The sequence below is a fragment of the Salvelinus sp. IW2-2015 genome, linkage group LG36, assembly GCF_002910315.2.
Source record: "Salvelinus sp. IW2-2015 linkage group LG36, ASM291031v2, whole genome shotgun sequence".
Classification (NCBI taxonomy): domain Eukaryota; kingdom Metazoa; phylum Chordata; class Actinopteri; order Salmoniformes; family Salmonidae; genus Salvelinus; species Salvelinus sp. IW2-2015.
The window spans coordinates 11706223-11726754 of NC_036875.1; the positions used below are offsets into that span (position 1 = coordinate 11706223).

General features: G+C 40.5%; 1 protein-coding gene across 2 annotated transcripts; it reads right to left on the bottom strand.

Moving 5' to 3' along the window:
* Positions 1–5636: 5636 nt before the first annotated feature.
* On the bottom strand, positions 5637–20227 carry mettl8 (methyltransferase 8, methylcytidine). 2 transcript variants are annotated; one of them, XM_023981521.2, is made up of 10 exons: positions 20002–20227; positions 14459–14615; positions 14223–14314; positions 13763–14124; positions 13557–13606; positions 11742–11802; positions 8467–8606; positions 6628–6734; positions 6355–6420; positions 5637–6234 (listed from the first exon to the last, which is right to left on the bottom strand). In XM_023981521.2, exons 2-10 carry the CDS (start codon positions 14608–14610, stop codon positions 6077–6079), a joined length of 1188 nt encoding a protein of 395 aa, XP_023837289.1. In that variant the 5' UTR covers positions 14611–14615; positions 20002–20227; the 3' UTR covers positions 5637–6076. The 2 variants fall into 2 exon arrangements, with proteins under 2 accessions (XP_023837289.1, XP_023837290.1); XM_023981522.2 differs by lacking the exon at positions 20002–20227 and adding an exon at positions 19905–19980.
* Between the last annotated feature and the right edge of the window lie 305 nt (positions 20228–20532).

Genomic DNA, 20532 nt, shown 5'->3' on the forward strand with positions numbered 1-20532 from the left:
CCCAGCTGCACCGGTAACCTCACAAAATGTTGGAATTTAACATTTTGGACATAACCTCCTCACACCTCTGCAGTGCGTCTGGAAGTGCCCTGTGCTGTTGTACCTTACTTCAAGCGTCACGCATCGTGTGCAAACATTATCGCGAGGTTCATGCACCCAGGAAAAATGCCACTGGTGAAAAAGCCATCAAAAATATGCGTGAAAGAGAACATCGTAACTGACATACAGTGCATGGAAGCCCGTTCCCGCCACCCACCAAAATAATTATGACTAGGAGTTAGTAAGTCGGTAATGAGAAGTCATAATCAAGATATAGTAAGTCATTATTATGAGATAGCAAGTCATATTTATGAGATAACAAGTCATTATTGTGAGATAGTAAGCCATAATTATGAGATAGTAAGTCTTAATTATGAGATAGCAAGTCATTATTGTGAGATAGCAATAGCAAGTCATATTTATGAGATAGTCATCATGGGATTGTAAATCAATTATGAAATAGTAAGTCATTATTATGAAATAGTAAGTCATTATTATGAGATATGTACTTCTTAATTATGAGAGTAAGTTTGGATCATTGAATAGTCCTGCAGTTTGACCCCTTTTAAAGAGGAAAACTGGGATTCAAACATTAACAAAGCATTTCCCCCACAATTTAATTTGGTTAACAGCTGAGGAATGGGGCAGGAGAAAGGTAACCACTGTCAAATACATAGACGCAAGGACTTCACATATGGATGCAAGGACTGACCATCCATGAGAACAAAATTATACACTACCKTTCAAAAGTTTGGGGTCACTTAGAAATGTCCTTGTTTTTKAAATAAAAGCAMATTTTTTGTTCATTAAAATAACATCAAATTGATCARAAATACAGTGTAGACATTGTTAATGTTGTAAATGACTATTTTAGCTGGAAACGGCTGATTTTTTATGGAATATCTACATAGGCGTACAGAGGCCCATTATCAGCAACTATCACKCCTGTGTTCCAATGGCACGTTGTGTTAGCTAATTCAGGTTTATCRTTTTAAAAGGCTAATGGTCATTAGAAAACCTTTTGCAATTATGTTAGCACAGCTGAGAACTGTTGTATTAATTAAAGAAGCAATAAAACTGACCTTCTTTAGACTAGTTGAGTATCTGGAGCATCAGCATTTGTGAGTTCGTTTAGAGGCTCAAAATGGCCAGAAACAAATAACTTTATTCTGAAACTCGTCAGTCTAATYGTTTTCTGAGCAATGAAAGCTATTCCATGTGAGAAATGGCCAAGAAACTGAAGATMTGGTACAAMGCTATGGTCCTATCCCTTCACAGAACAGCGCAAACTGGCTCTAACCAGAATAGAAAAAGGAGTGGGAGGCCCCGGTGTACAACTGAGCAAGAGAACAAGTACATTAGAGTGTCTAGTTTGATAAACAGATGCCTCACAAGTCCTCATCTGGCAGCTTCATTAAATAGTACTCGCAAAACACCAGTCTCAACGTCAACAGTGAAGAGGCAACTCCAGGATGCTGGCCTTCTAGGCAGAGTTCCTCTGTCCAGTGTCTGTGTTCTTTTKCCCATCTTAATCTTTTMTTTTTATTGGYCAGTCTGAGATATKGCTTTTTCTTTACARCTCTGCCTAGAAGGACAGCATCTCGGAGTCGCCTCTTCACTGTTTACGTTGAGACTGGTGTTTTGCGGGTACTATTTAATGAAGCTGTTTATAATTACATTGTCTTCAAACAATGGAGTAAAACAAGCTTATATTTTGGGTTCTAACMGTTGCTCATGGGGCATTTCTAAGTTATATTATACAAGAATCAATGGCTATATATTAATAATTAAAATGTCCAAAAATGGATGTACCAATCCTAGATTTCCCCTTTAATGGATTTAATTWAATTAATTAATTAAATCTGMTGTAAACCAGATGTTATCAAACAGGCACCAACTCACATCAACAAAACTCTCYAATCAACAAAATCACCACAAACTAACTCTATCTCGCTGTCACACACAGACACACACGAACACGCAAAACATGAATTTAGAAATTGATAATGCAGTACATAAACATGCACACACAGACKAAAATATGGAGTAAAATGTAGCTTATGGCATTTTATCCAAATCAGATAATATTTTAACACTTGCATAGGCCTATTGATTMAACTCTAGCTAGCTCTATGGTGTCAAAATTGAATGAAAAAATCACCACTATTTCCATCAGTACATGTTATAATAATAAATGAGCTTCCAAGCTCATTCCGCACTATGAACTACCTAAACGTTTTTTGACMTAGAGTTAGACAATAAGCAAACATAAAATGACAATAATAGCAAGTGAATAATATTTATTCAATACCAACAAATATATTTTAACATTTAAAAATAATAAAATTAAACATTTTAAAACTACATTAGTTAGCACGTTTCTTTGTTGAAAAAGTTGCATGTTTGGTTCTGTTTCAGGTAGGACTGTCAACAAAACAAATAGTCCTATTATGATATCTGGGTTCCAACATGGAATTATATTATGTGTCCGAATTTTTACATTATTTCTAAGTAAAACAGAACAAAATATTACACTGGAATGCTCTTTCCACCAAATACATGCAAATCATTTCATAATTCAAACGAGTGTCAGTTACAATGGAATCCAACATACTTTTTCAATCCATCATCCTCAGCCAAGAAGGGGGTRTACGAAAGTGGTGGCTGATGAGGGGAGGACGGCTCATAATAATGGCTGGAACGGAGCAAATGGAATGGCATCAAAACACATGGTTTTCCATACCATTATGGTTTTGATACCATTACACTTATTCTGCTCCAGTCATTACCAACAGCCCCTTCTCACCAATTAAGGTACCACCAACCTCCTGTGGTGTACGAACTGGTAAGACTACAAATATTTTGGTGGAAAAAATGTACTTTTTTATTATTATTTTAGAATTTATTTCCATAATACAGTTTATTAAATACAGTATGATGTATTTGTTTAATGTGACTTTTTCTCTGTAAAAAGTCAGCCAGCATATATTTCCAACATCGGGCTTGACTTTGTGTGCATCCTAAATGGCACCTACAGTGCATTCGGAAAGTATTCAGACCCCCTGACTTTTTCCACATGTTGTTACATTACAGCCTTATTCTAAAATGTATCAAATACCCCCCCCCCCTCATCAATCTACACACAATGCCCCACGATGGCAAAGCAAAAACAGGTTTTTGACATTTTCGCCAATTTATTACAAATAAAAAGCCTAAACATCACATTTACATAAGTATTCTGACCCTTTACTCAGTACTGTTGAAGCACCTTTGACAGCAATTAGCCTCGAGTCTTCTTGGGTATGACGTTACAAGCTTGGCACACCTGTATTTGGGGAGTTTCTCCCATTCCTCTCTGCAGATCCTCTCAAGCTCTGTAAGGTTGGATGGGGAGCGTTGCTGCACAGCTATTTTCAGGTCTCTCCAGAGATGTTCGATCAGGTTCAAGTCCGGGCTCTTGCTGGGCCACTCAAGGACATTCAGAGACTTGTCCTGAAGCCACTCCTGCATTGTCTTGGCTGTGTGGGTCGTTGTCCCATACAGCCAAGATGAATGCAAGATGGCGCCGACAGAGATGGTAGCCTCGCTTCAAGTCCTTAGGAAACTATGAGGWWWTTTKWTTTTTTTWATGTATTATTTCTTACATTGTTAGCCCAGAAAATCTTAAGTGTTATTACATACAGCCGGGAAGAACTATTGGATATAAGAGCGACGTCAACTTACCATCATTACGACCAGGAATATGACTTTCCCGAAGCGGATCCTTTGTTCGGACCTCCACCCTGGACATTGGATCTAATCCCAGAGGCCGACCCAAAACAATGTTGTCGCCGCAGGACAGGCAGATGGAGTGGCCTCCTGGTCAGACTTAGAAGGCGAGCATACCATCCACTGCTTCTGAGCATATTACTCGCCAATATCCAGTCTCTATACAACAAGGTGGACRAAATTGGGCACGAGTTGCCTTCCAGAGAGACATCAGAGATTGTAACATTCTCTATTTCACGGAAACATGGCTCATTCGGGATATGTTCAGGAAACAGCAGAGGGAGCACCCCCCTATCCACATCGATGGGACAGTAGTRGAGAAAGTGGAAAGTTTTAAGTTCCTCGGCGTACACATCACGGACAAAATGAAATGGTTCACSCACACAGACAGCGTGGTGAAGAAGGTGCAACAGCGTCTCATCAGCCTCAGGAGGCTGAAGAAATGTGGCTTGTCACCTAAAACCCTCAAAAACTTTTACAGATGCACAATCAAGAGCATCCTGTTGGGCTGTATCACCGCYTCATACGGCAACTGCTCYGCCCTCAACCGCAAGGCTCTCCAGAGGGTAGTGCGGTCTGCACAACACATCACCGGGGGCAAACTATCTGCCATCCAGGACACCTACAGCACCCAATGTCACAGGAAGGCCAAAAAGATCATCAAGAACAACAAACATCCGAGCCACTGCCGGTTCACCCCGCTATCATCCAGAAGGCGAGGTCAGTACATGTGTATCAAAGCAGGGACCGAGAGACTGAAAAACAGCTTCTATCTCCAGGCCATCAGACTGCTAAACAGCCATCACTAACATAGAGAGGCTGCTGCCAACATACACTCAAATCACTGGCCACTTTAATAAATGGATTTAATAAAGGTATCACGAGTCACTTTAAATAATGCCATTTTAATAATGTTTACATATCTTACATTACTCATCTCATATGTATATACTGTATTTTATACCATATATTGCATCTTGCCTATGCCGCATGGCCATCGCACATCCATATATTTATATGTACATATTCTTATTCCATCACCTTACATTTGTGTGTATACGGTAGTCGTTGTGAATTTGTTAGATTACATGTTAGATATTATTGCACTGTCGGAACAGAAGCACAAGCATTTCGCTACATTCGCATTAACATTTGCTAACCATGTGACCAACAAAWTTTGATTTGTCCTGTTGTAGGTGAACCTTCGCCCCAGTCTGAGGTCCTGAACACTCTCGAGCAGGTTTTCATCAAGGATCTCGCTCTACTTTGATTCGTTCATCTTTGCCTCAATCCTGTCTAGTCTCCCAGTCCCTGCCGCTGAAAAACATCCCCACAGCATGCTTCACCGTAGGGATGGTGCCAGGTTCCTCCAGATGAGACGCTTGGCATTCAGGTCACAGAGTTTAAAAAAAAAAGTTAGGTAAATACCAATTGAAATAGGACATTAATTAAACCGGTTTATAATTGACTTTCAGATTATCCATAAACTAATTTACTCTGCATTCATTGAAATAACATTTAAATTGTTTTTGTGCTTTTGATTTTGTTCACTGCATTACCAAATAAATGAGTTTCATTTTCCATTTTATATCAATTAGATATGACATGTTGCTTAGCATATAGGTACAAAACACATACACCAGGTGCAAGAAATGGGATACATTGGCATAATGCAAGAATTTGCATTACCACAATTCATTAACAGAATATCAAAAGTCTAATGTATATAATCAATATATTTCATCACTGAGACAGAACATAAAACATATTTTGAGTTATAATTCTGTTGTGTGCAAATAATTGGAAATCAATCACTCAACTACAACAACTGTAGCAGGTACAATTTTAATGTCCAACTAAGGAAGGTACAAATAAGTCATTTTTATGACAGTATTATTCACAGATTTTCATTTTATGGGTTTATACAACATAAAACTGTTTAATTAAATATGTATATGTATGCATACACTCAACCAGACAAATAAATTATATTTGTCTCCTTACAAAAAGTGAGTTTTACATACATGGCATGTGAAACCCATAATAAGCACACAACAACCAGAAGGTACTTCCTTGGCACGATAGTTGACCACTCCCTCAGCCCGATAATGGACCATCCCAGTGGTACTGTAAATGCATCACACTAACACATCTCACTGCACTGAGTCATGCTTATGACCTCCCTCTGACCTCTGATTTGGATAGACAAGTCCTTGGTAAAGCCAACCTGGGGCAACATGTTGGTCCGAGCAGGGACCGTGGTGGTAGACTACAATGGTGGTGCTAGTGGTTGAGGTTTTTTAAACTTGCTTTGCATCCACACTCTGCGCATTACAACTTTCTTCCCTCTGTTCACCTGTAGTCGCCTATCCTCCAGATTCTGAATTTCTTCCAAACCAGCATTGGAAAATAAACTGTGAACTTCATCTGTGGAAAGAGTAACATAATAATACCATCACACATTAATTACCACCACTAAATTATTTGACATTAGATTTGAAATAATGTCTACACACAATATTCACAGAGACTTTTGAATCATTTTACCTTTTGTGAAGAAATAAACACAAGTTCCATCTCCCCTTGAGTAGAAATTCTCTGACAAGCATCGACCTGTTGATCAGAGAAAAGATCTCACTGTCATTATTAACAAATAGCCACTTTAGACAATAAAATGTATTCACTACTAAGTATAAACTGCCTACCTATTTCAAATGATTATGATCTGCTGTTTTTCCCCTTTTAATTATATTTATTTCCTCTGTAAAGTGTATACTTTGTGAAAATGCACTTTATCTAAAGTTAAGATTAGAATGGCACCTTTTTTAAACCGTAGTTGTGATAGGTCATATCTGCCATAATCCCGGAAGAGTAGTATCCCTCCGGGTTTCAGGAATTGAGACAACCGGGTCACAACTCCTTGGACTCTGTCAATGAAATCAATCAAATGACAAACCAACCAATCAATTAATCAGTTCCCTTCTCAAAACAACGTTTGAATTTGCAAAGGTATGATACACAAAATTGGGCAGTCGACGCAAAACTGCATAAGGACAGTAAGACACATTTTCAGAGATGTTCATTTTATCATTCCAGAGCAAGGCTTCCCAGGAAATTAACATATACAGTACTGTACAAGCTGTAAGGCTTTGCAAGGGAGAAAAGGGGTAAGAATTTGACTGTACTCTCCTCCCCAATGTTAGCTGTTCAAATGTACAGTAGCATCTYAGCTAACATACAGTGCACTCAGAAATGATTCAGACCTCATGACTTTTTCCAGATTTTGTTACGTTTCAGCCTTATTCTAAAATGTATTACGTTTTTTTTTCCCGCTCATAAATCTACATCTTTGTCATTATGGGGTATTGTGTGTAGATTGATGAAATCTTGTTTTAGAATAAGGCTGTAACGTAACAAAATGGGTAAAAAGGGAAGAGGTCTGAATACTTTCAGAATRCACTGTATGTGATGTCTGACAGAAAGTTAGTGAGCATATTTCAAAATCACACAGTTATACACCCACAGAAAATGCCTGCAGTAGAAGCCTTTTGACTTTGTCTTATTATGTGACTGATAAATACAGTAACAAGCTGCTTCTAATGACTGAAGCGGATCAGCAATCAATGGCCCATTGTAGAGACAATATGCTCCATGATACTCCTGGCACTACACTCAATACTCACTTAGAGCTCAATAACAACCTGAACCATTAAAGATTTTACACAGCAAGAAAATGGCAGGAGGTACTGAGATGAAAACCCAGGACAGTACCAACTTACCTCTACATCAAATATAAAATGAAAAGTGATGGAATACAGGAAAATCTATTACGGCTTGCTGTGAGAGCTGGCTGGCAGCCAGCCCATATCCATAATTCTAATCAGCTGCAATCTTCAGGGGCCTCAGTATGAAGTGAAATGTCACTGTTTGTTACAAAAAGCAAGCATCCAAGTACCCAGAGCAAATGGATCTGCAGTTAGACTTAATGCCATTTTGAAGTGAATCATAAATAGACTGCGAATAGGCACATACAGTACTGTATGAGGGGAAAGGGGGATACCTCGTCAGTTGTACAACTGAATGCATTCAACTGATGTGTCTTCTGCATTTAACCCAACCCCTCTGAAACAGAGAGGTGCRGGGGGCTGCCTTAAATCATCAGCCACGTCATTGGCGCCAGGGGAGCAGTTGTTGTTGGGGATTAACTGCCTTGCTCAGGGGCAGAACAACAGATTTTTACCTTGTCGGCTCGGGGATTCAATCCAGCAACCTTTCGGTTACTAACCCAACACACCTACCTGCCAGGCTCCCATATTCTGTGCTACTTTTAAATGGCTACATGAACAGCACACCAGAGCTTACATCCTAAACTRATCTCAGTCAGCATGCTATTTCAATGGGTATTTTGCTTACTCACTTGCAACTGCCTTATTATACAAAACATTTGCAATTAGCAAATGCATATAATCTGTATAAATAAACCCAGAATGTTCTTGATTCAAAACACACACGTTAGTACAAAATAGCATATCCTCAGTGTGAGAGAAGGCCTGTTTTTGGAGGGTGGAGAGTTAGATTAGTAATGACATTCAGACAAAGCATGGGGAGGTGATAAATGAGAGTTGGCGCTCCTGCCTTTGTCTCCTAAACATCACCTACCGCTCGGGGTGAATGGAGGACAGYACGAAGACCAGCAGAATAACATCCAGGCTCAGTGGAGGGAACGGAAAGGAGCCCACCTCGTCACAGACGTCCTGAACAAAGGCGTGACACACAGACTGGTCATAGTCTGGGTGGTCCTACATGGGGAAAAAGAGGGGACTAAGTGGCCTCTGATTCCAAATAGCACAATGATATCAATATGTTAACAATTAAACTCATTAATTGGTTAAATGTAGTGGATAGCTTAAAACCTACTGTTGAGCTCTTATGATGGCAATTTGGATTTCTTAAAAKTCTTGCTTAATTCACACAAAAAAATGGCCCTGAATGTATTAACAAGCTCCTCAAAGATTTTTTTTTTTTTTAAATTAAAAAGTATTTTATTTAACTTGGCAAGTCAGTTAAGAACAAATTCTTATTTACAATGACGGCCCMCTTGATCAGGGGCAGAACGACAGATTTTTACCTTGTCAGCTCGGGGATTCGATCTAGCAACCTTTCGGTTACTGGGCCAACGCTCTAACCACAAGGCTACCTGCCACCATAACAAATTCTACAGTTAGTTACGAAACCAATATGGCGCTGCATTGGATAGGAGCTGTCTTACGGGCTCCTGACCAATTCTGCTATTTTATGTGTTTCTTAACGCTGATCGTAATTTTTTTTTAAACTTATTTCTCCGCCATCATTTCCTATGACCGGAAACAGATTCTGGACACCTCGATTTCGAAAGAGAGGCAGGCGAGGCGGCATCCTGACGAGACTACGTCTGCAAGCAAAAAGACCGTCATTGCCCTCTGTTCTATTGGCGAACATGCAATCACTGGAGAACAAACTGGATGAGCTYCGTTCAAGACTATCCTATTAAAAGGACCTGAAGAACGGTAATATTCTATGTTTCTCAGAGTTGTGGCTGAACGAGGACATGGATAATATACATCTCACTGGTTTATCTATACATCTATACCGGATGGCAGACTCGGGTAAGACGAAGGGAGGAGGGGTGTGTCTCTTTGTTACAACAACTGGTACGCGATCTCTAATGTTAAGGAAGTCTCAAGTTATTGCGCGCCTTAGTTAGAATACCTCATGATAAGCTGCAGACTATTTACCAATTTATGTAATGTTTTTTCCCCGTAGCTGTCTATTTACCACCACAGTCCGATGCTGGCTTTAAGACCAAGCTGTATAGGGCCATAAGCAAAAAATAAAATAAAAATACATCCACTGGCGGCGTTTCTCATGGCCAGTGATTTTAATGCAGGGAAACTGAAATCCTTTTAACAAAATTTTTACCAGTGTCACCTGTGCAACTAGAAGTGACAAAACTGTAAATCACTTTTACTCCACATACAAAAATGCATACAAGGCCCTCCAAGCCCTTCATTTGGCAAATTAGACCACAACTCTATCCTCCTGCTTCCTGCTTACAAGCAAAAACTCAAACAGGAAGTACCGGTGACGCGCTCAATACGGAAGTGGTATGATGAAGCAGATRCTAAGCTACAGGACTGTTTTGCTAGCACTGACTGGAATATGTTCCGGGATTAATCCAATAACATTGAGGAGTTTACCACATCAGCCACCGGCTTCATTAATAACCAGAACCAGAAGCCATGGATTACAGGCAATATCCACACTGAGCTGAAGGCTAGAGCTCCCGCTTTTAAGGAGCGGGACACTAATCCGGACGCTTATAATAAATCCCCCTACGACCTCCGACGAGCCGTCAGGCAAAGCGTCAATACAGGACTAAGATTGAATTCTACTACGCTGGCTCTGAGGCTCAACGGATGTCGCACGGCTTGCATACTATCACGAATTACAAAGGGAAACCTAGCCGCGAGCTGCCCTATGCCGCGAGCCTACCAGACGAGCTAAATGCCTTTTATGCTCGGTTCCAGGCAAGGAACACTGAACAATGCATGAGTGCACCAGCTGTTCCGGACGATCTCGCTCTCTGTAGCCAATGTGAGTAAGACCTTTAAACAGGATAACAATTGCAAGGCCACGGGGCCAAACGGAATACCAGGACGCGCACTCAGAGCATGTGTTGACCAGCTGGCAAGTGTCTTCACTGACATTTTCAACCTATCCCTCACCCAGTCTGTAATACCAACTTGTTTCAAGCAGACCACCATAGTGCCTGTGCCCAAGAACGCCAAGGTAACCTGCCTAAATGACTATCATCCCTGTATATAGCCAGGTTATTTTTACTCATTATTGTTATTTGTTATTCACTGTTTATGTATTCCTCGTGTCATTATTATACATTTTTCTTATCTTAAACTCTGCATTGTTGGAAAAGTACTCGTAAGAAAGTTTAAGAAGCATGTGACATTTTTTTTTCTTCTTTTTTTTCTTTTGACAAACCTACATCGAATATGCATTATGTGAGAATGTAATTATTTTCATAATTAGAAGAAAAAGATCCCAAGGCATTAAAAACTATTATTCACTTATTTTCTTACATTTACTGAAAAAACATTAGCATTATCAGGTTAMAAGGGGATGAATAATACTCCTGGAAACTGAACCACTCCCCCCTAAAACAAATAAGCAGTTGTGGCAAGACCTTATACTAAATCACCACTAAAAGGTGCATATAACTGAAGGCACCCGTAAACACACCAGTACTTTACAGTATAGTTTGAAATAATTACATAATTGAACTATTATGAGGTTGTTACTTCAAGCCAGCAATAGTATTAGCAATGTGAACAAACTAGGTGTKTTCCTAGTGTTTCATGAGTAGATACGTAGCATTAATTGAGCAACATCATATTAAGCTCTTAAATAGACTTGGACAGGATTGCACCCATAAATCGCAAAGCAACTGACAACAGAGAAGGATAAATGTAACAACCTCTAATGAGGGCACACAGTCTGTTCCTAGTAGACTGCTCTAGTCTCAGATTAAAGATAAATGCCCTGCATCTCAAGGACTCTATGCAATAATGTCAAGGACTGCTGGTCATGGCCATTTGATAAAAGACTGTAAATTACAAGAGCATAAAATGTCCACCAGGCCTCAAATCAAGCAAGGTGAGATGCCTAACATTTTGAGTAGAAGAGAAGGATAATGTGAAAAACAAGACAAACAAGTAGCTTGACCGTGATGTAATAACCTGTTTGGAATTATTCAATTTCGACCAGATTTCAACCTGTTTGTAATGATGTTATTTCACCCAGATTTCAACCTGTTTTCAATGTTTGTTTGTAAGAATCTCGCTTGTTTGGAAAATTGTATCTAGATCTTAAAGAGAGCTTACCTTGACCAGCTGGACAGCACGAGGGGAAAAGTCACAGCAGTATAAGAATGCCCCTGTGTCTCTATAAGACAGCAACACAGATAGGGAACTTGTCAGCTTAATTTCATATCATTTTCACCACAAACACACCAATACAAAACAAAAAGGTAAAGTGCCTTCAGAAAGTATTCATAGTCCTTGACTTATTCCACATTTCGTTGTGTTTCAGCCTGAATTCAAAATTGAATAAATAGATCCTCACCCATCTACACACAATACCACKAATGAAAGTGAAAAATAGCTTTTAGAAATGTTTGCAAATTTATTGAAAACGAAATACAGAAATATCTCATTTACATAAGTATTCACACCCCATAGTGTTCACCTATGGGGAATCATCTTTGGCAGCGATTACAGCTGTGAGTCTATGAGCTTTGCACAACTGGATTGTACAATATTTTCACATTATTCTYGTTAAATTCTTCAAATTTTGTCAAGTTGATCATTGCTAAAACTGCAATTTTCAAGTCACAAATTCAACTTTGTAACTGTTTTAAAGTCACCATTGGCCTCAGGGTGAAATCCCAGAGCAGTTTCCTTCCTCTCTAGCAACTGAGTAAGAAAGTACACCTGTATCTTTGTAGTTACTGGGTGCATTGATACACCAGCCAAAGTGTAATTAATATCTTCACCATGTTCAAAGGGATATTCAATGTCTGCTTTTTTTMTTACCCATCTACCAATAGGCGCCCTTCAATGCAAGGCATTTGAAAACCACCCTGGTGTTTGTAGTTGAATCTGTGTTTGAAATGCACTGCTCGGCTGAGGGACCTACAGATATTTGTATGTGTGGGGACCAGAGATGAGGTAGTCACTCAAAAATCATGTTAAACATGATTATTGCAGGGCCTCCCGGGTGGCGCAGTGGTCTAAGGCAMTGCATCGCAGTGCAAGCTGTGCCACCAGATTCTGGGTTCGAGCCCAGGCTCTGTTGCAGCTGGCCGCGACCGGGAGGTCCATGGCGCGACGCACAATTGGTCCAGCGTCGTCCGGGTTAGGGAGGGTTTGGCCGTATCCTTGTCTCATTGCACACTAGCGACTCCTGTGGTGGGCCGGGCGCAGTGCACGCATAACAGGGGCTGAATACTTACTGACTCAAGATTTTTATTTCATTCATTTGTAAAAATGWCAAAAAATATAATTCCACTTTGACATTATGGGGTATTATTGTGTGTTGGCCCGTGACACAAAATCTAAATGTAATCCATTTTAAATTCAGGCTGTAACACAACAAAACGTGGAAAAAGTCRAGGGGTGTGGAGTAGGGATACAAGTTARGTGTATAATGACAGGTAGACTTAACTGTATAAGATCTACAGTAGCAATCAGTAAATATTTACTGAACAAAATAGCTCTTAATCACCCACCCAGCAGGGAGACTGAGGGACTAATACATTGGCTATCAGATAACATGCTTTCCATTTCATTGAAGAGTCATTCATAGGGTTATGCATGCAGTCCAAGGTTAAACACTTCCTACTCGTTACTTTCCTCTCCTAGCCTTGCCAAGTCCTCTGGACAAAATGTTCTATGCAAGATGACATCATGCTTTGGAACAGGTTGTCTGCATAACAAAGTAAAAATCAAAACATTTGCCTTCAAGAGAGACAATGTTATTCCAGAATATTTTTTATATTTTTTTATATTTTATCTACCATTGAACACCACAGGTTCAGTTTGTGATGTCATGCATCAACACATTCTTCTGATCTGAGTGTATAACAATTTAAAAGACAATGAAACTAAATMAAATATATGTAATGATGTTATACTTACTTAATAGAGCTGACAATAGGATACACACTGTTACCAGCMCCACATCCAACCTATGACAAAAATAACATTCTGTCAAAATAGACGACATTTGACTCAACTACTAGCCAGTGAAATCAACACCAAAGTTCTACCTACACAGAAGCATTCGAACTACATAATATATGAACAAGTGTGGGAGGTGAGGAATAAAAGCAAGATGAAAATACCTCTAAGATCCTGAAAGTTGCATGTTCGCCTGGGAAAGAGCTKGTCTGCCTGGCAGCCCCTGCAGTGTCTCTCCCATCTTGATTACAGGACTGCTGGCAATCACTAGTCAGTGGATCTATGTGCTGATGACTGGGTGCATGTTGCCRCTGCTGGCCCATCTCTTTCTCCCTGCCGGACACACCAGGCTCTGGGCATGGGGCACGCAGCCCACACGGTCTCTCCTCAGTAGCACTGCTCTCTAGCCCCAAAGGAAGAAGCTCTGGGAACTCCAAGAACAGCCACTTGCGATCTTTAAAGAACTTGTCCTGGTGCATCTCATAAAAGCTATCCCAGTATTTACAGGCGTCTATGTCATATTTGCCTTAGTGGGAGATGAAGAACAAAAACAAAATAAATATTTGTTTTCATACAATCAAAATTAAGAACATAATTTGCTAGGAACGTTTAGAAAAGGGCTACCTTGCTCTTCCAATGGAATGCGTAAGCTAGAATTATCGTCTGCCTTTTGTCTGGCTTTTTCTTTCTCTTCCTCAGACCATTTCACATGGTCCCTAAAACACAATAATGTCAACATGAACGTACTGTATGCTTGATCCAAAATACACTGCTGTGCCCTTTGACACAGCATATTATCAACTTCAGACTTCACATTGAAAGTTGCATTCAATCAAAATAATAGATGTGCAAACGCATACCACATGTTATGCTGGAAGACGTCCTCAGGGTTGGTCAGAATCCTCGCTCCCAAAGGAGCGGGGGGTTGTCCCCCTCTGCTGTTTAGTCTGCAGGGAACCCTGCCCCAAACCATAGCCACTGAGGCTAGGGAGAGGCGTCGTAATCCTCTCATTTAGACTATGGATTRGGAAAACCAGGCAAGAAACCAATCAATCCATTTTAATTATGGAATACTTAGCCCATTCAAATAGACTGTAAATGGTATTAAACATTACAAATCGGTGGTTCCAGCCCTGAATGCCGATTGGCTGACAGCAGTGGTATATCAGACCGTTTTTCCACRGGTATGACAAAACATTTATCTTTACTGCTCTAATTACGTTGGTAACCAGTTTATAATAGCAATAAGGTACCGCGGGGGTTTGTGGAATATGGCCAATATACCATAACTAAGGGCTGTGTCCAGGCACTCTGCAATGTGTTGTGCCTAAGAGCAGCCATGGTATATTGGCTATATACCACACCCCCTYATGCCTTATTGCTTAATTATACCATCTATTCACGAAGCTGTCTGCCGCCTGAAGGGATTTTGCCGACGCTCCCCAAAATGTTCTGTCTAAACGCAAATAYGCCTCCGCACGCGATACAGTTTTGGAAACACTTGGAATGTAACTTTCGTGTAAGCGAGAAATCATTTTTATACAAAATATACACTTATTGTGTGCAGTTTAGGAAAGTTGCACCTGGCTGTATTTTGAGAAACACAGGAAATGTGCAATGGAATGGTCCAATGGAAATGCAATCGCAAGGTGAGAGGATGTGTCGTAGCCGAGGCGATGTGTGAAAACAGCCGGGTGCATCTTTGCATTTTTTGTACTTGAAAGATTCTTTCTCGCTTATATGAAAGTTAAGTTCCAAAGGTAACCAAAACTATATCACAAGTGAGGCGTATTTTCGTTTAGACACAAAACGTCAGGATTAAACAGAGCGTCAGGATTGTAGTTCACGAGGGAGCCAGCTGTGAYCGGTACCATCAGCTGAGAACTCAAGCGGGGCTGCCTGTAAACTAGGTATACCCCACTTGGGTTATTGAGAGCTACCCAAATTGTACCATCAAATTTTGATTAATCATAATGACAAGTCTGGGCAATTCCACAGTAACGGAATTGAGCTGAGACTCTGATTTTTCACTCAAAATGTACGCCAAACAAGGCCTCCCGGGTGGCGCAGTGGTCTAAGGCACTGCATCGCAGTGCTAGCTGGGCYGCCAGAGACTCTGAGACTCAGAGTCGCAGCCGGCCGCGACCGGGAGGCCCATGGGGCGGCGCACAATTGGCCTAGCGTCGTCCGGGTTAGGGAGGGTTTGGCCGGCAGGGATATTCTTGTCTCATCGCGCACTAGTGACTCCTGTGGCGGGCCGGGCGCAGTGCGCGCTGACCAGGTCGCTAGGTGTACRGTGTTTCCTCCAAAACATTGGTGCGGCTGGCTTCCAGGTTGGATGCGCGCTGTGTTAAGAAGYAGTGCGGCTTGGTTGGGTTGTGTTTTCGGAGGACGCATGGCTCTCGACCTTCGCCTCTCCCGAGTCCGTGCGGGAGTTGCAGCGACAAGACAGTAACTATTTTTTTTTTTTTTTTTAAATGTACGCCAAACAAAAACCATTGATTTCAAAGTCTAACAAATCACAACGACTACTTTTAACAATTTAAAAACTTAACATTTTACAAAAACACATTTACCAGAAGAACTGTGCAGATGCAAATTTGGTAACAGAATTTTGGTAAAATCTTCCTCTATTWTTTGTGTTCATGTTTCCCAAAAACTGAAATATCTGCTCCAAATTCAAATTCAACAATGTCTGCAGAAAGAGTGGGGTGTCAGCTATGACATGGCAAATTGACTATTTAATGAACTACAGTAAGTGGATTTACACCCGGTAATGGCATTGCAGTAACAGAATTTAATTATGGGTCCCTGATCTACACATGCATAATTATGGATATAAAATGGCATTCTCTTCATGGTGAAGTATCCTAAAAAGGTACACAAAAAGGTATAAATATGTAATATCATCCATATTTGGGTACTMTTCTACACACTGGCTGTTTTAATGAGCTAGAGCTGCCCCCAAATAAGAACAAATTTGGTTGGTCTGGACAGTCTAGGTTTCACATGTTTGGACATCAAAATACAGCATAGAGCTCAGTAGAGTACAGTACAATACAGAACAGTAGAGTTCAGTACAGTAAAGTARATTATAGTACAGTAGATTATATTGTACTCGACTAGTACTGTGAACCGTACTGAACTCTACAGTACTGTACTGATCTATACACTACTTTTCCTTACTGTACTCTATTCTATTGTGCTTACTGTACTGAACTATTCTCCACTTTACTCTACTGAACTATACTAATTTTCTTTAGTGTACTACGCTGTAGCCTAGTGGTTAGAGCATTGGGCCAGTAACCAAAAGGTTGGTGGATCGAATCCCCGAGCCGACAAGGTAAAAATCTGTCGTTCTGCCCCTGAGCAAGGCAGTTAACCCACTGTTCCCCGGGTGCAGAAGACRTGGATGTCGATTAAGGCAGCCCCCCGCACCTCTYTGATTCAGAGGGGTTGGGTTAAATGCTGAAGACACATTTCAGTTGAAGGCATTCATTTGTACAACTCCCTTTCCCTAATATACTTTTCTTTACTGTACACTATGAAWTCCCATTTTAGCCAATTCAATTGCAGAAATTCCGTTATCGATTYTTCTGACATTCCGTTACCAATTTGGAAACAGAATTTTTAGATTTAACAACTTAACTCAGAAACAAAGTTAATATCAGTAAAAACATKAACTAATTGATGGGTCTACCTTTACTTGTTACTTCTGTTAACTCTCATTATCCTCACTCTAGGGAGAGAAATTTGTAAATATCTTAAAGATATGTTGGGTTTTGGTAACGGAATTTGAAGGCACAAGGCAAAGTTTCTTAAACTTACAGAAGGCAGAGAAATTTCTTCAATACTAAATATACCTGTTGATATTAGTTGGCAGGGGTCTTTACTTCAATATTATTGTGTTATTTATAATACCTTTTAGGAATTTTTCCTGGTAGATATTTTATAAAGACCTCTTTCCCATCTGTTTGACCAGAAATCAAAGCCTTAGCTTTTTCCAAATTTTGGGGGATAAATTTTTTTTGGGGAAAAGTATTCAGACCCCTTGACATTTTGCACATTTTGTTACGTTACAGCCTCATTCTAAAATGTATTAACGTTTTCCTCAATCTACACACAATACCCCATAATGACAAAGCAAAAACTGGGTAAGATTTTTTTGCAAATGTATATAAAAAAAACAACAGAAATACCTTATTACATAAGTATTCAGACCCTTTGCTATGAGACTCGACATTGAGCTCAGTTACATCCTGTCTCCATTGAACATCCTTGTGATGTTTCTACAACTTGATTGGAGTCCACCTGTGGTAAATTCTAGTTATTGGACATGATTTAGAAAGGCACACACCTGTCTATATAAGGTTCCACAGTTGACAGTGCATGTCAGAGCAAAAACCAAAGCCATGAGGTTGAAGGAATTGTCCATAGAGCTCCAAGACAGCATTGTGTCGAGGCACAGATCTGGTGAAGGGTACCAAAACTTTCTGCAGCATTGAAGGTCCCCAAAAACACAGTGGCTCCATCATTTTAATGGAAGAAGTTTGAACCACCAAGACTTTTCCTAGAGCTAGCCGCCCGGCCAAACTGAGCAATCGGGGGAGAAGGGTCTTGGTCAGGGAGGTGACCAAGAACCCGGTGGTCACTCTGACAGAGCTCCAGAGTTCCTCTGTGGAGATGGGAGAACATTCCAGAGGGACAACCATCTCTGCAGCACTCACAAATCAGGCTTTTATGGTAGAGTGGCCAGACGGAAGCCACTCAGTAAAAGGCACATGACAGCAGGCTTGGAGTTTGCCAAAGGGCACCTAAAGGACTTTTAGACCATGAGAAACAAGATTCTCTGGTCCGATGAAAACAAGATTGAACTATTTGGCCTGAATGCAAGCTATCACGTCTGGAAGGAAACCAGCACCATCCTTACGGTGGAGCATGGTGGTGGCAGCATCATGCTGTGTGGAGTTTATTCAGCGGCAGGGACTGGAGACTAGTCAGGATCGAGGGAAAGATGAACGGAGCAAAGTACAGAGATCCTTGATGAAAACCTGCTCCAGAGCGCTCAGGACCTCAAGACTGGGGCGAAGTTCACCTTCCAACAGGACAAGGACCCTAAGTACACAGCCAACACAACGCAGAAGTGGCTTTGGGACAAGTCTCTGAATGTCCTTGAGTGGCCCAGCCAGAGCCCGGACTTGAACTCGATCTAACATCTCTGGGGAGACCTGAAAAAGCTGTGCAGCGACGCTCCCCATCCAACCTGACAGAGCTTGAGAGGATCTGCAGAGAAAAATGGGAGAAACTCCCCAAATACAGGCAGCCAAGCTTGTAGTGTCATACCCAAGAAGACTCGAGGCTGTTCTTCAACAAAGTACTGAGTAAAGGGTCTGAACACTTGTGTGCGTGTGTGGGGGGGCAGGGAGGTTATACATTGCAAACATTTCTAAAAAACTGTTTTTGCTTTGTCACTATGGGGTATTGTGTGTAGATGGATGAGGGGGGGACTATTTCATCCATAGAATACGGTTGTAACGTAACAAAATGTGGAAAACGTCAAGGGGTCTGAATACTTTCCAAATGCACTGTATGCCTTAATAAAAAGTAGACTCAGATTTCTTTTGACACCTAAATTGACATGCTCCTATGACCTTCACATCTGGTTGCTCATGGGGTCCTTTTACATGGAAATTACTGTCTCTTGAGTGATCAAAGATTGATTTTCTACAAAGAGGGGAAATGACAAGACTCCACTTCCTCTCTGGATGAACCATAAACTCAGAAATAATAACAAACGGAAGTAGCTGGGAAAGAATGAAACTACACATTAGGGGAAAGTGATCAAAGCAAATATTGAAACCCAAATTAAACTATACAATTACATTAAACTGTTAATTAGACACGAAAGGACATTGCCATAGGTTGTTTACTTTATCAGTGGCATAGCTCTCTATCACGACTTTGAAGTATACCCTCAAGAACTGCACATACCAGCAGGCAGCAGTGCATTTAAGAAACCCACGCGACTGCAACACTTATTTGAAATGCTTTTCCAACTATTTGGATGTTCAGGAAAATCTTAAATTCTAACTAATATTGGACCCAGAGTGTAAAATCTAAGATTGTTTGCTTGTTAGATATGAACTTCATAAGGAAGGAAGTTGATAGTCTCGTTCAACACATACTGCTAGCTAGCTAACATAATTGAGCTAGCTATAAAAGAACGGCTAACATCACCGTGGTCAGCTGATGCTAAGGACACGTCATTTTAGCARTCATGATTGTTAGTTATGCCCATTTAATTACCATTCTCTAAAGGACCAKGTCTGTGTAGACGTAAATTAACCAATGAAATGGTTGGAGTATCGAATACCGGCGTGGATAACAATTGAACTGCRCTTACCTTGCTTTGTTATGGCCACACTGGTGTTCTTGGGTTGTCACTAGTTATCACAGCCACAAAGTCAAAATTGGCTATATTTAAAAAAAAATCCGCTTTAGTCTTCATTTAAGGTCAAGATTAGGCATAGGGCTAGCAAAGCATTGTGGTTAGGTTTAAAATCAGATTTTAAGAAGATACATTGTAGAAATAGGCGGGGTTTAGACATAATTATGACTTGGCTATGCTGGTAACTGAGTGGACAAGCCCCTGTGCATTGAGCGGCCTCTAATGATGACTCAGCTAAAAGGGAACCATTTTGCTGCATATCTGGACCATTGATTTAGAGCCATTTTTTTATGCTGACACTTTGTCAAGACTCAACTTGAAGATTGTTGTTAAAGGCTTTTATTCTTTAACTCCAKGACAGCAAAGACTTAACCAAAGTCTGGACCAAGTCCTCATTGACTTTTTTTGCACTAACTCTCTTGCACTGACTGATTCTATGCACACACACCAGACTACCCACATACTCACACTTACACAATAATGCAC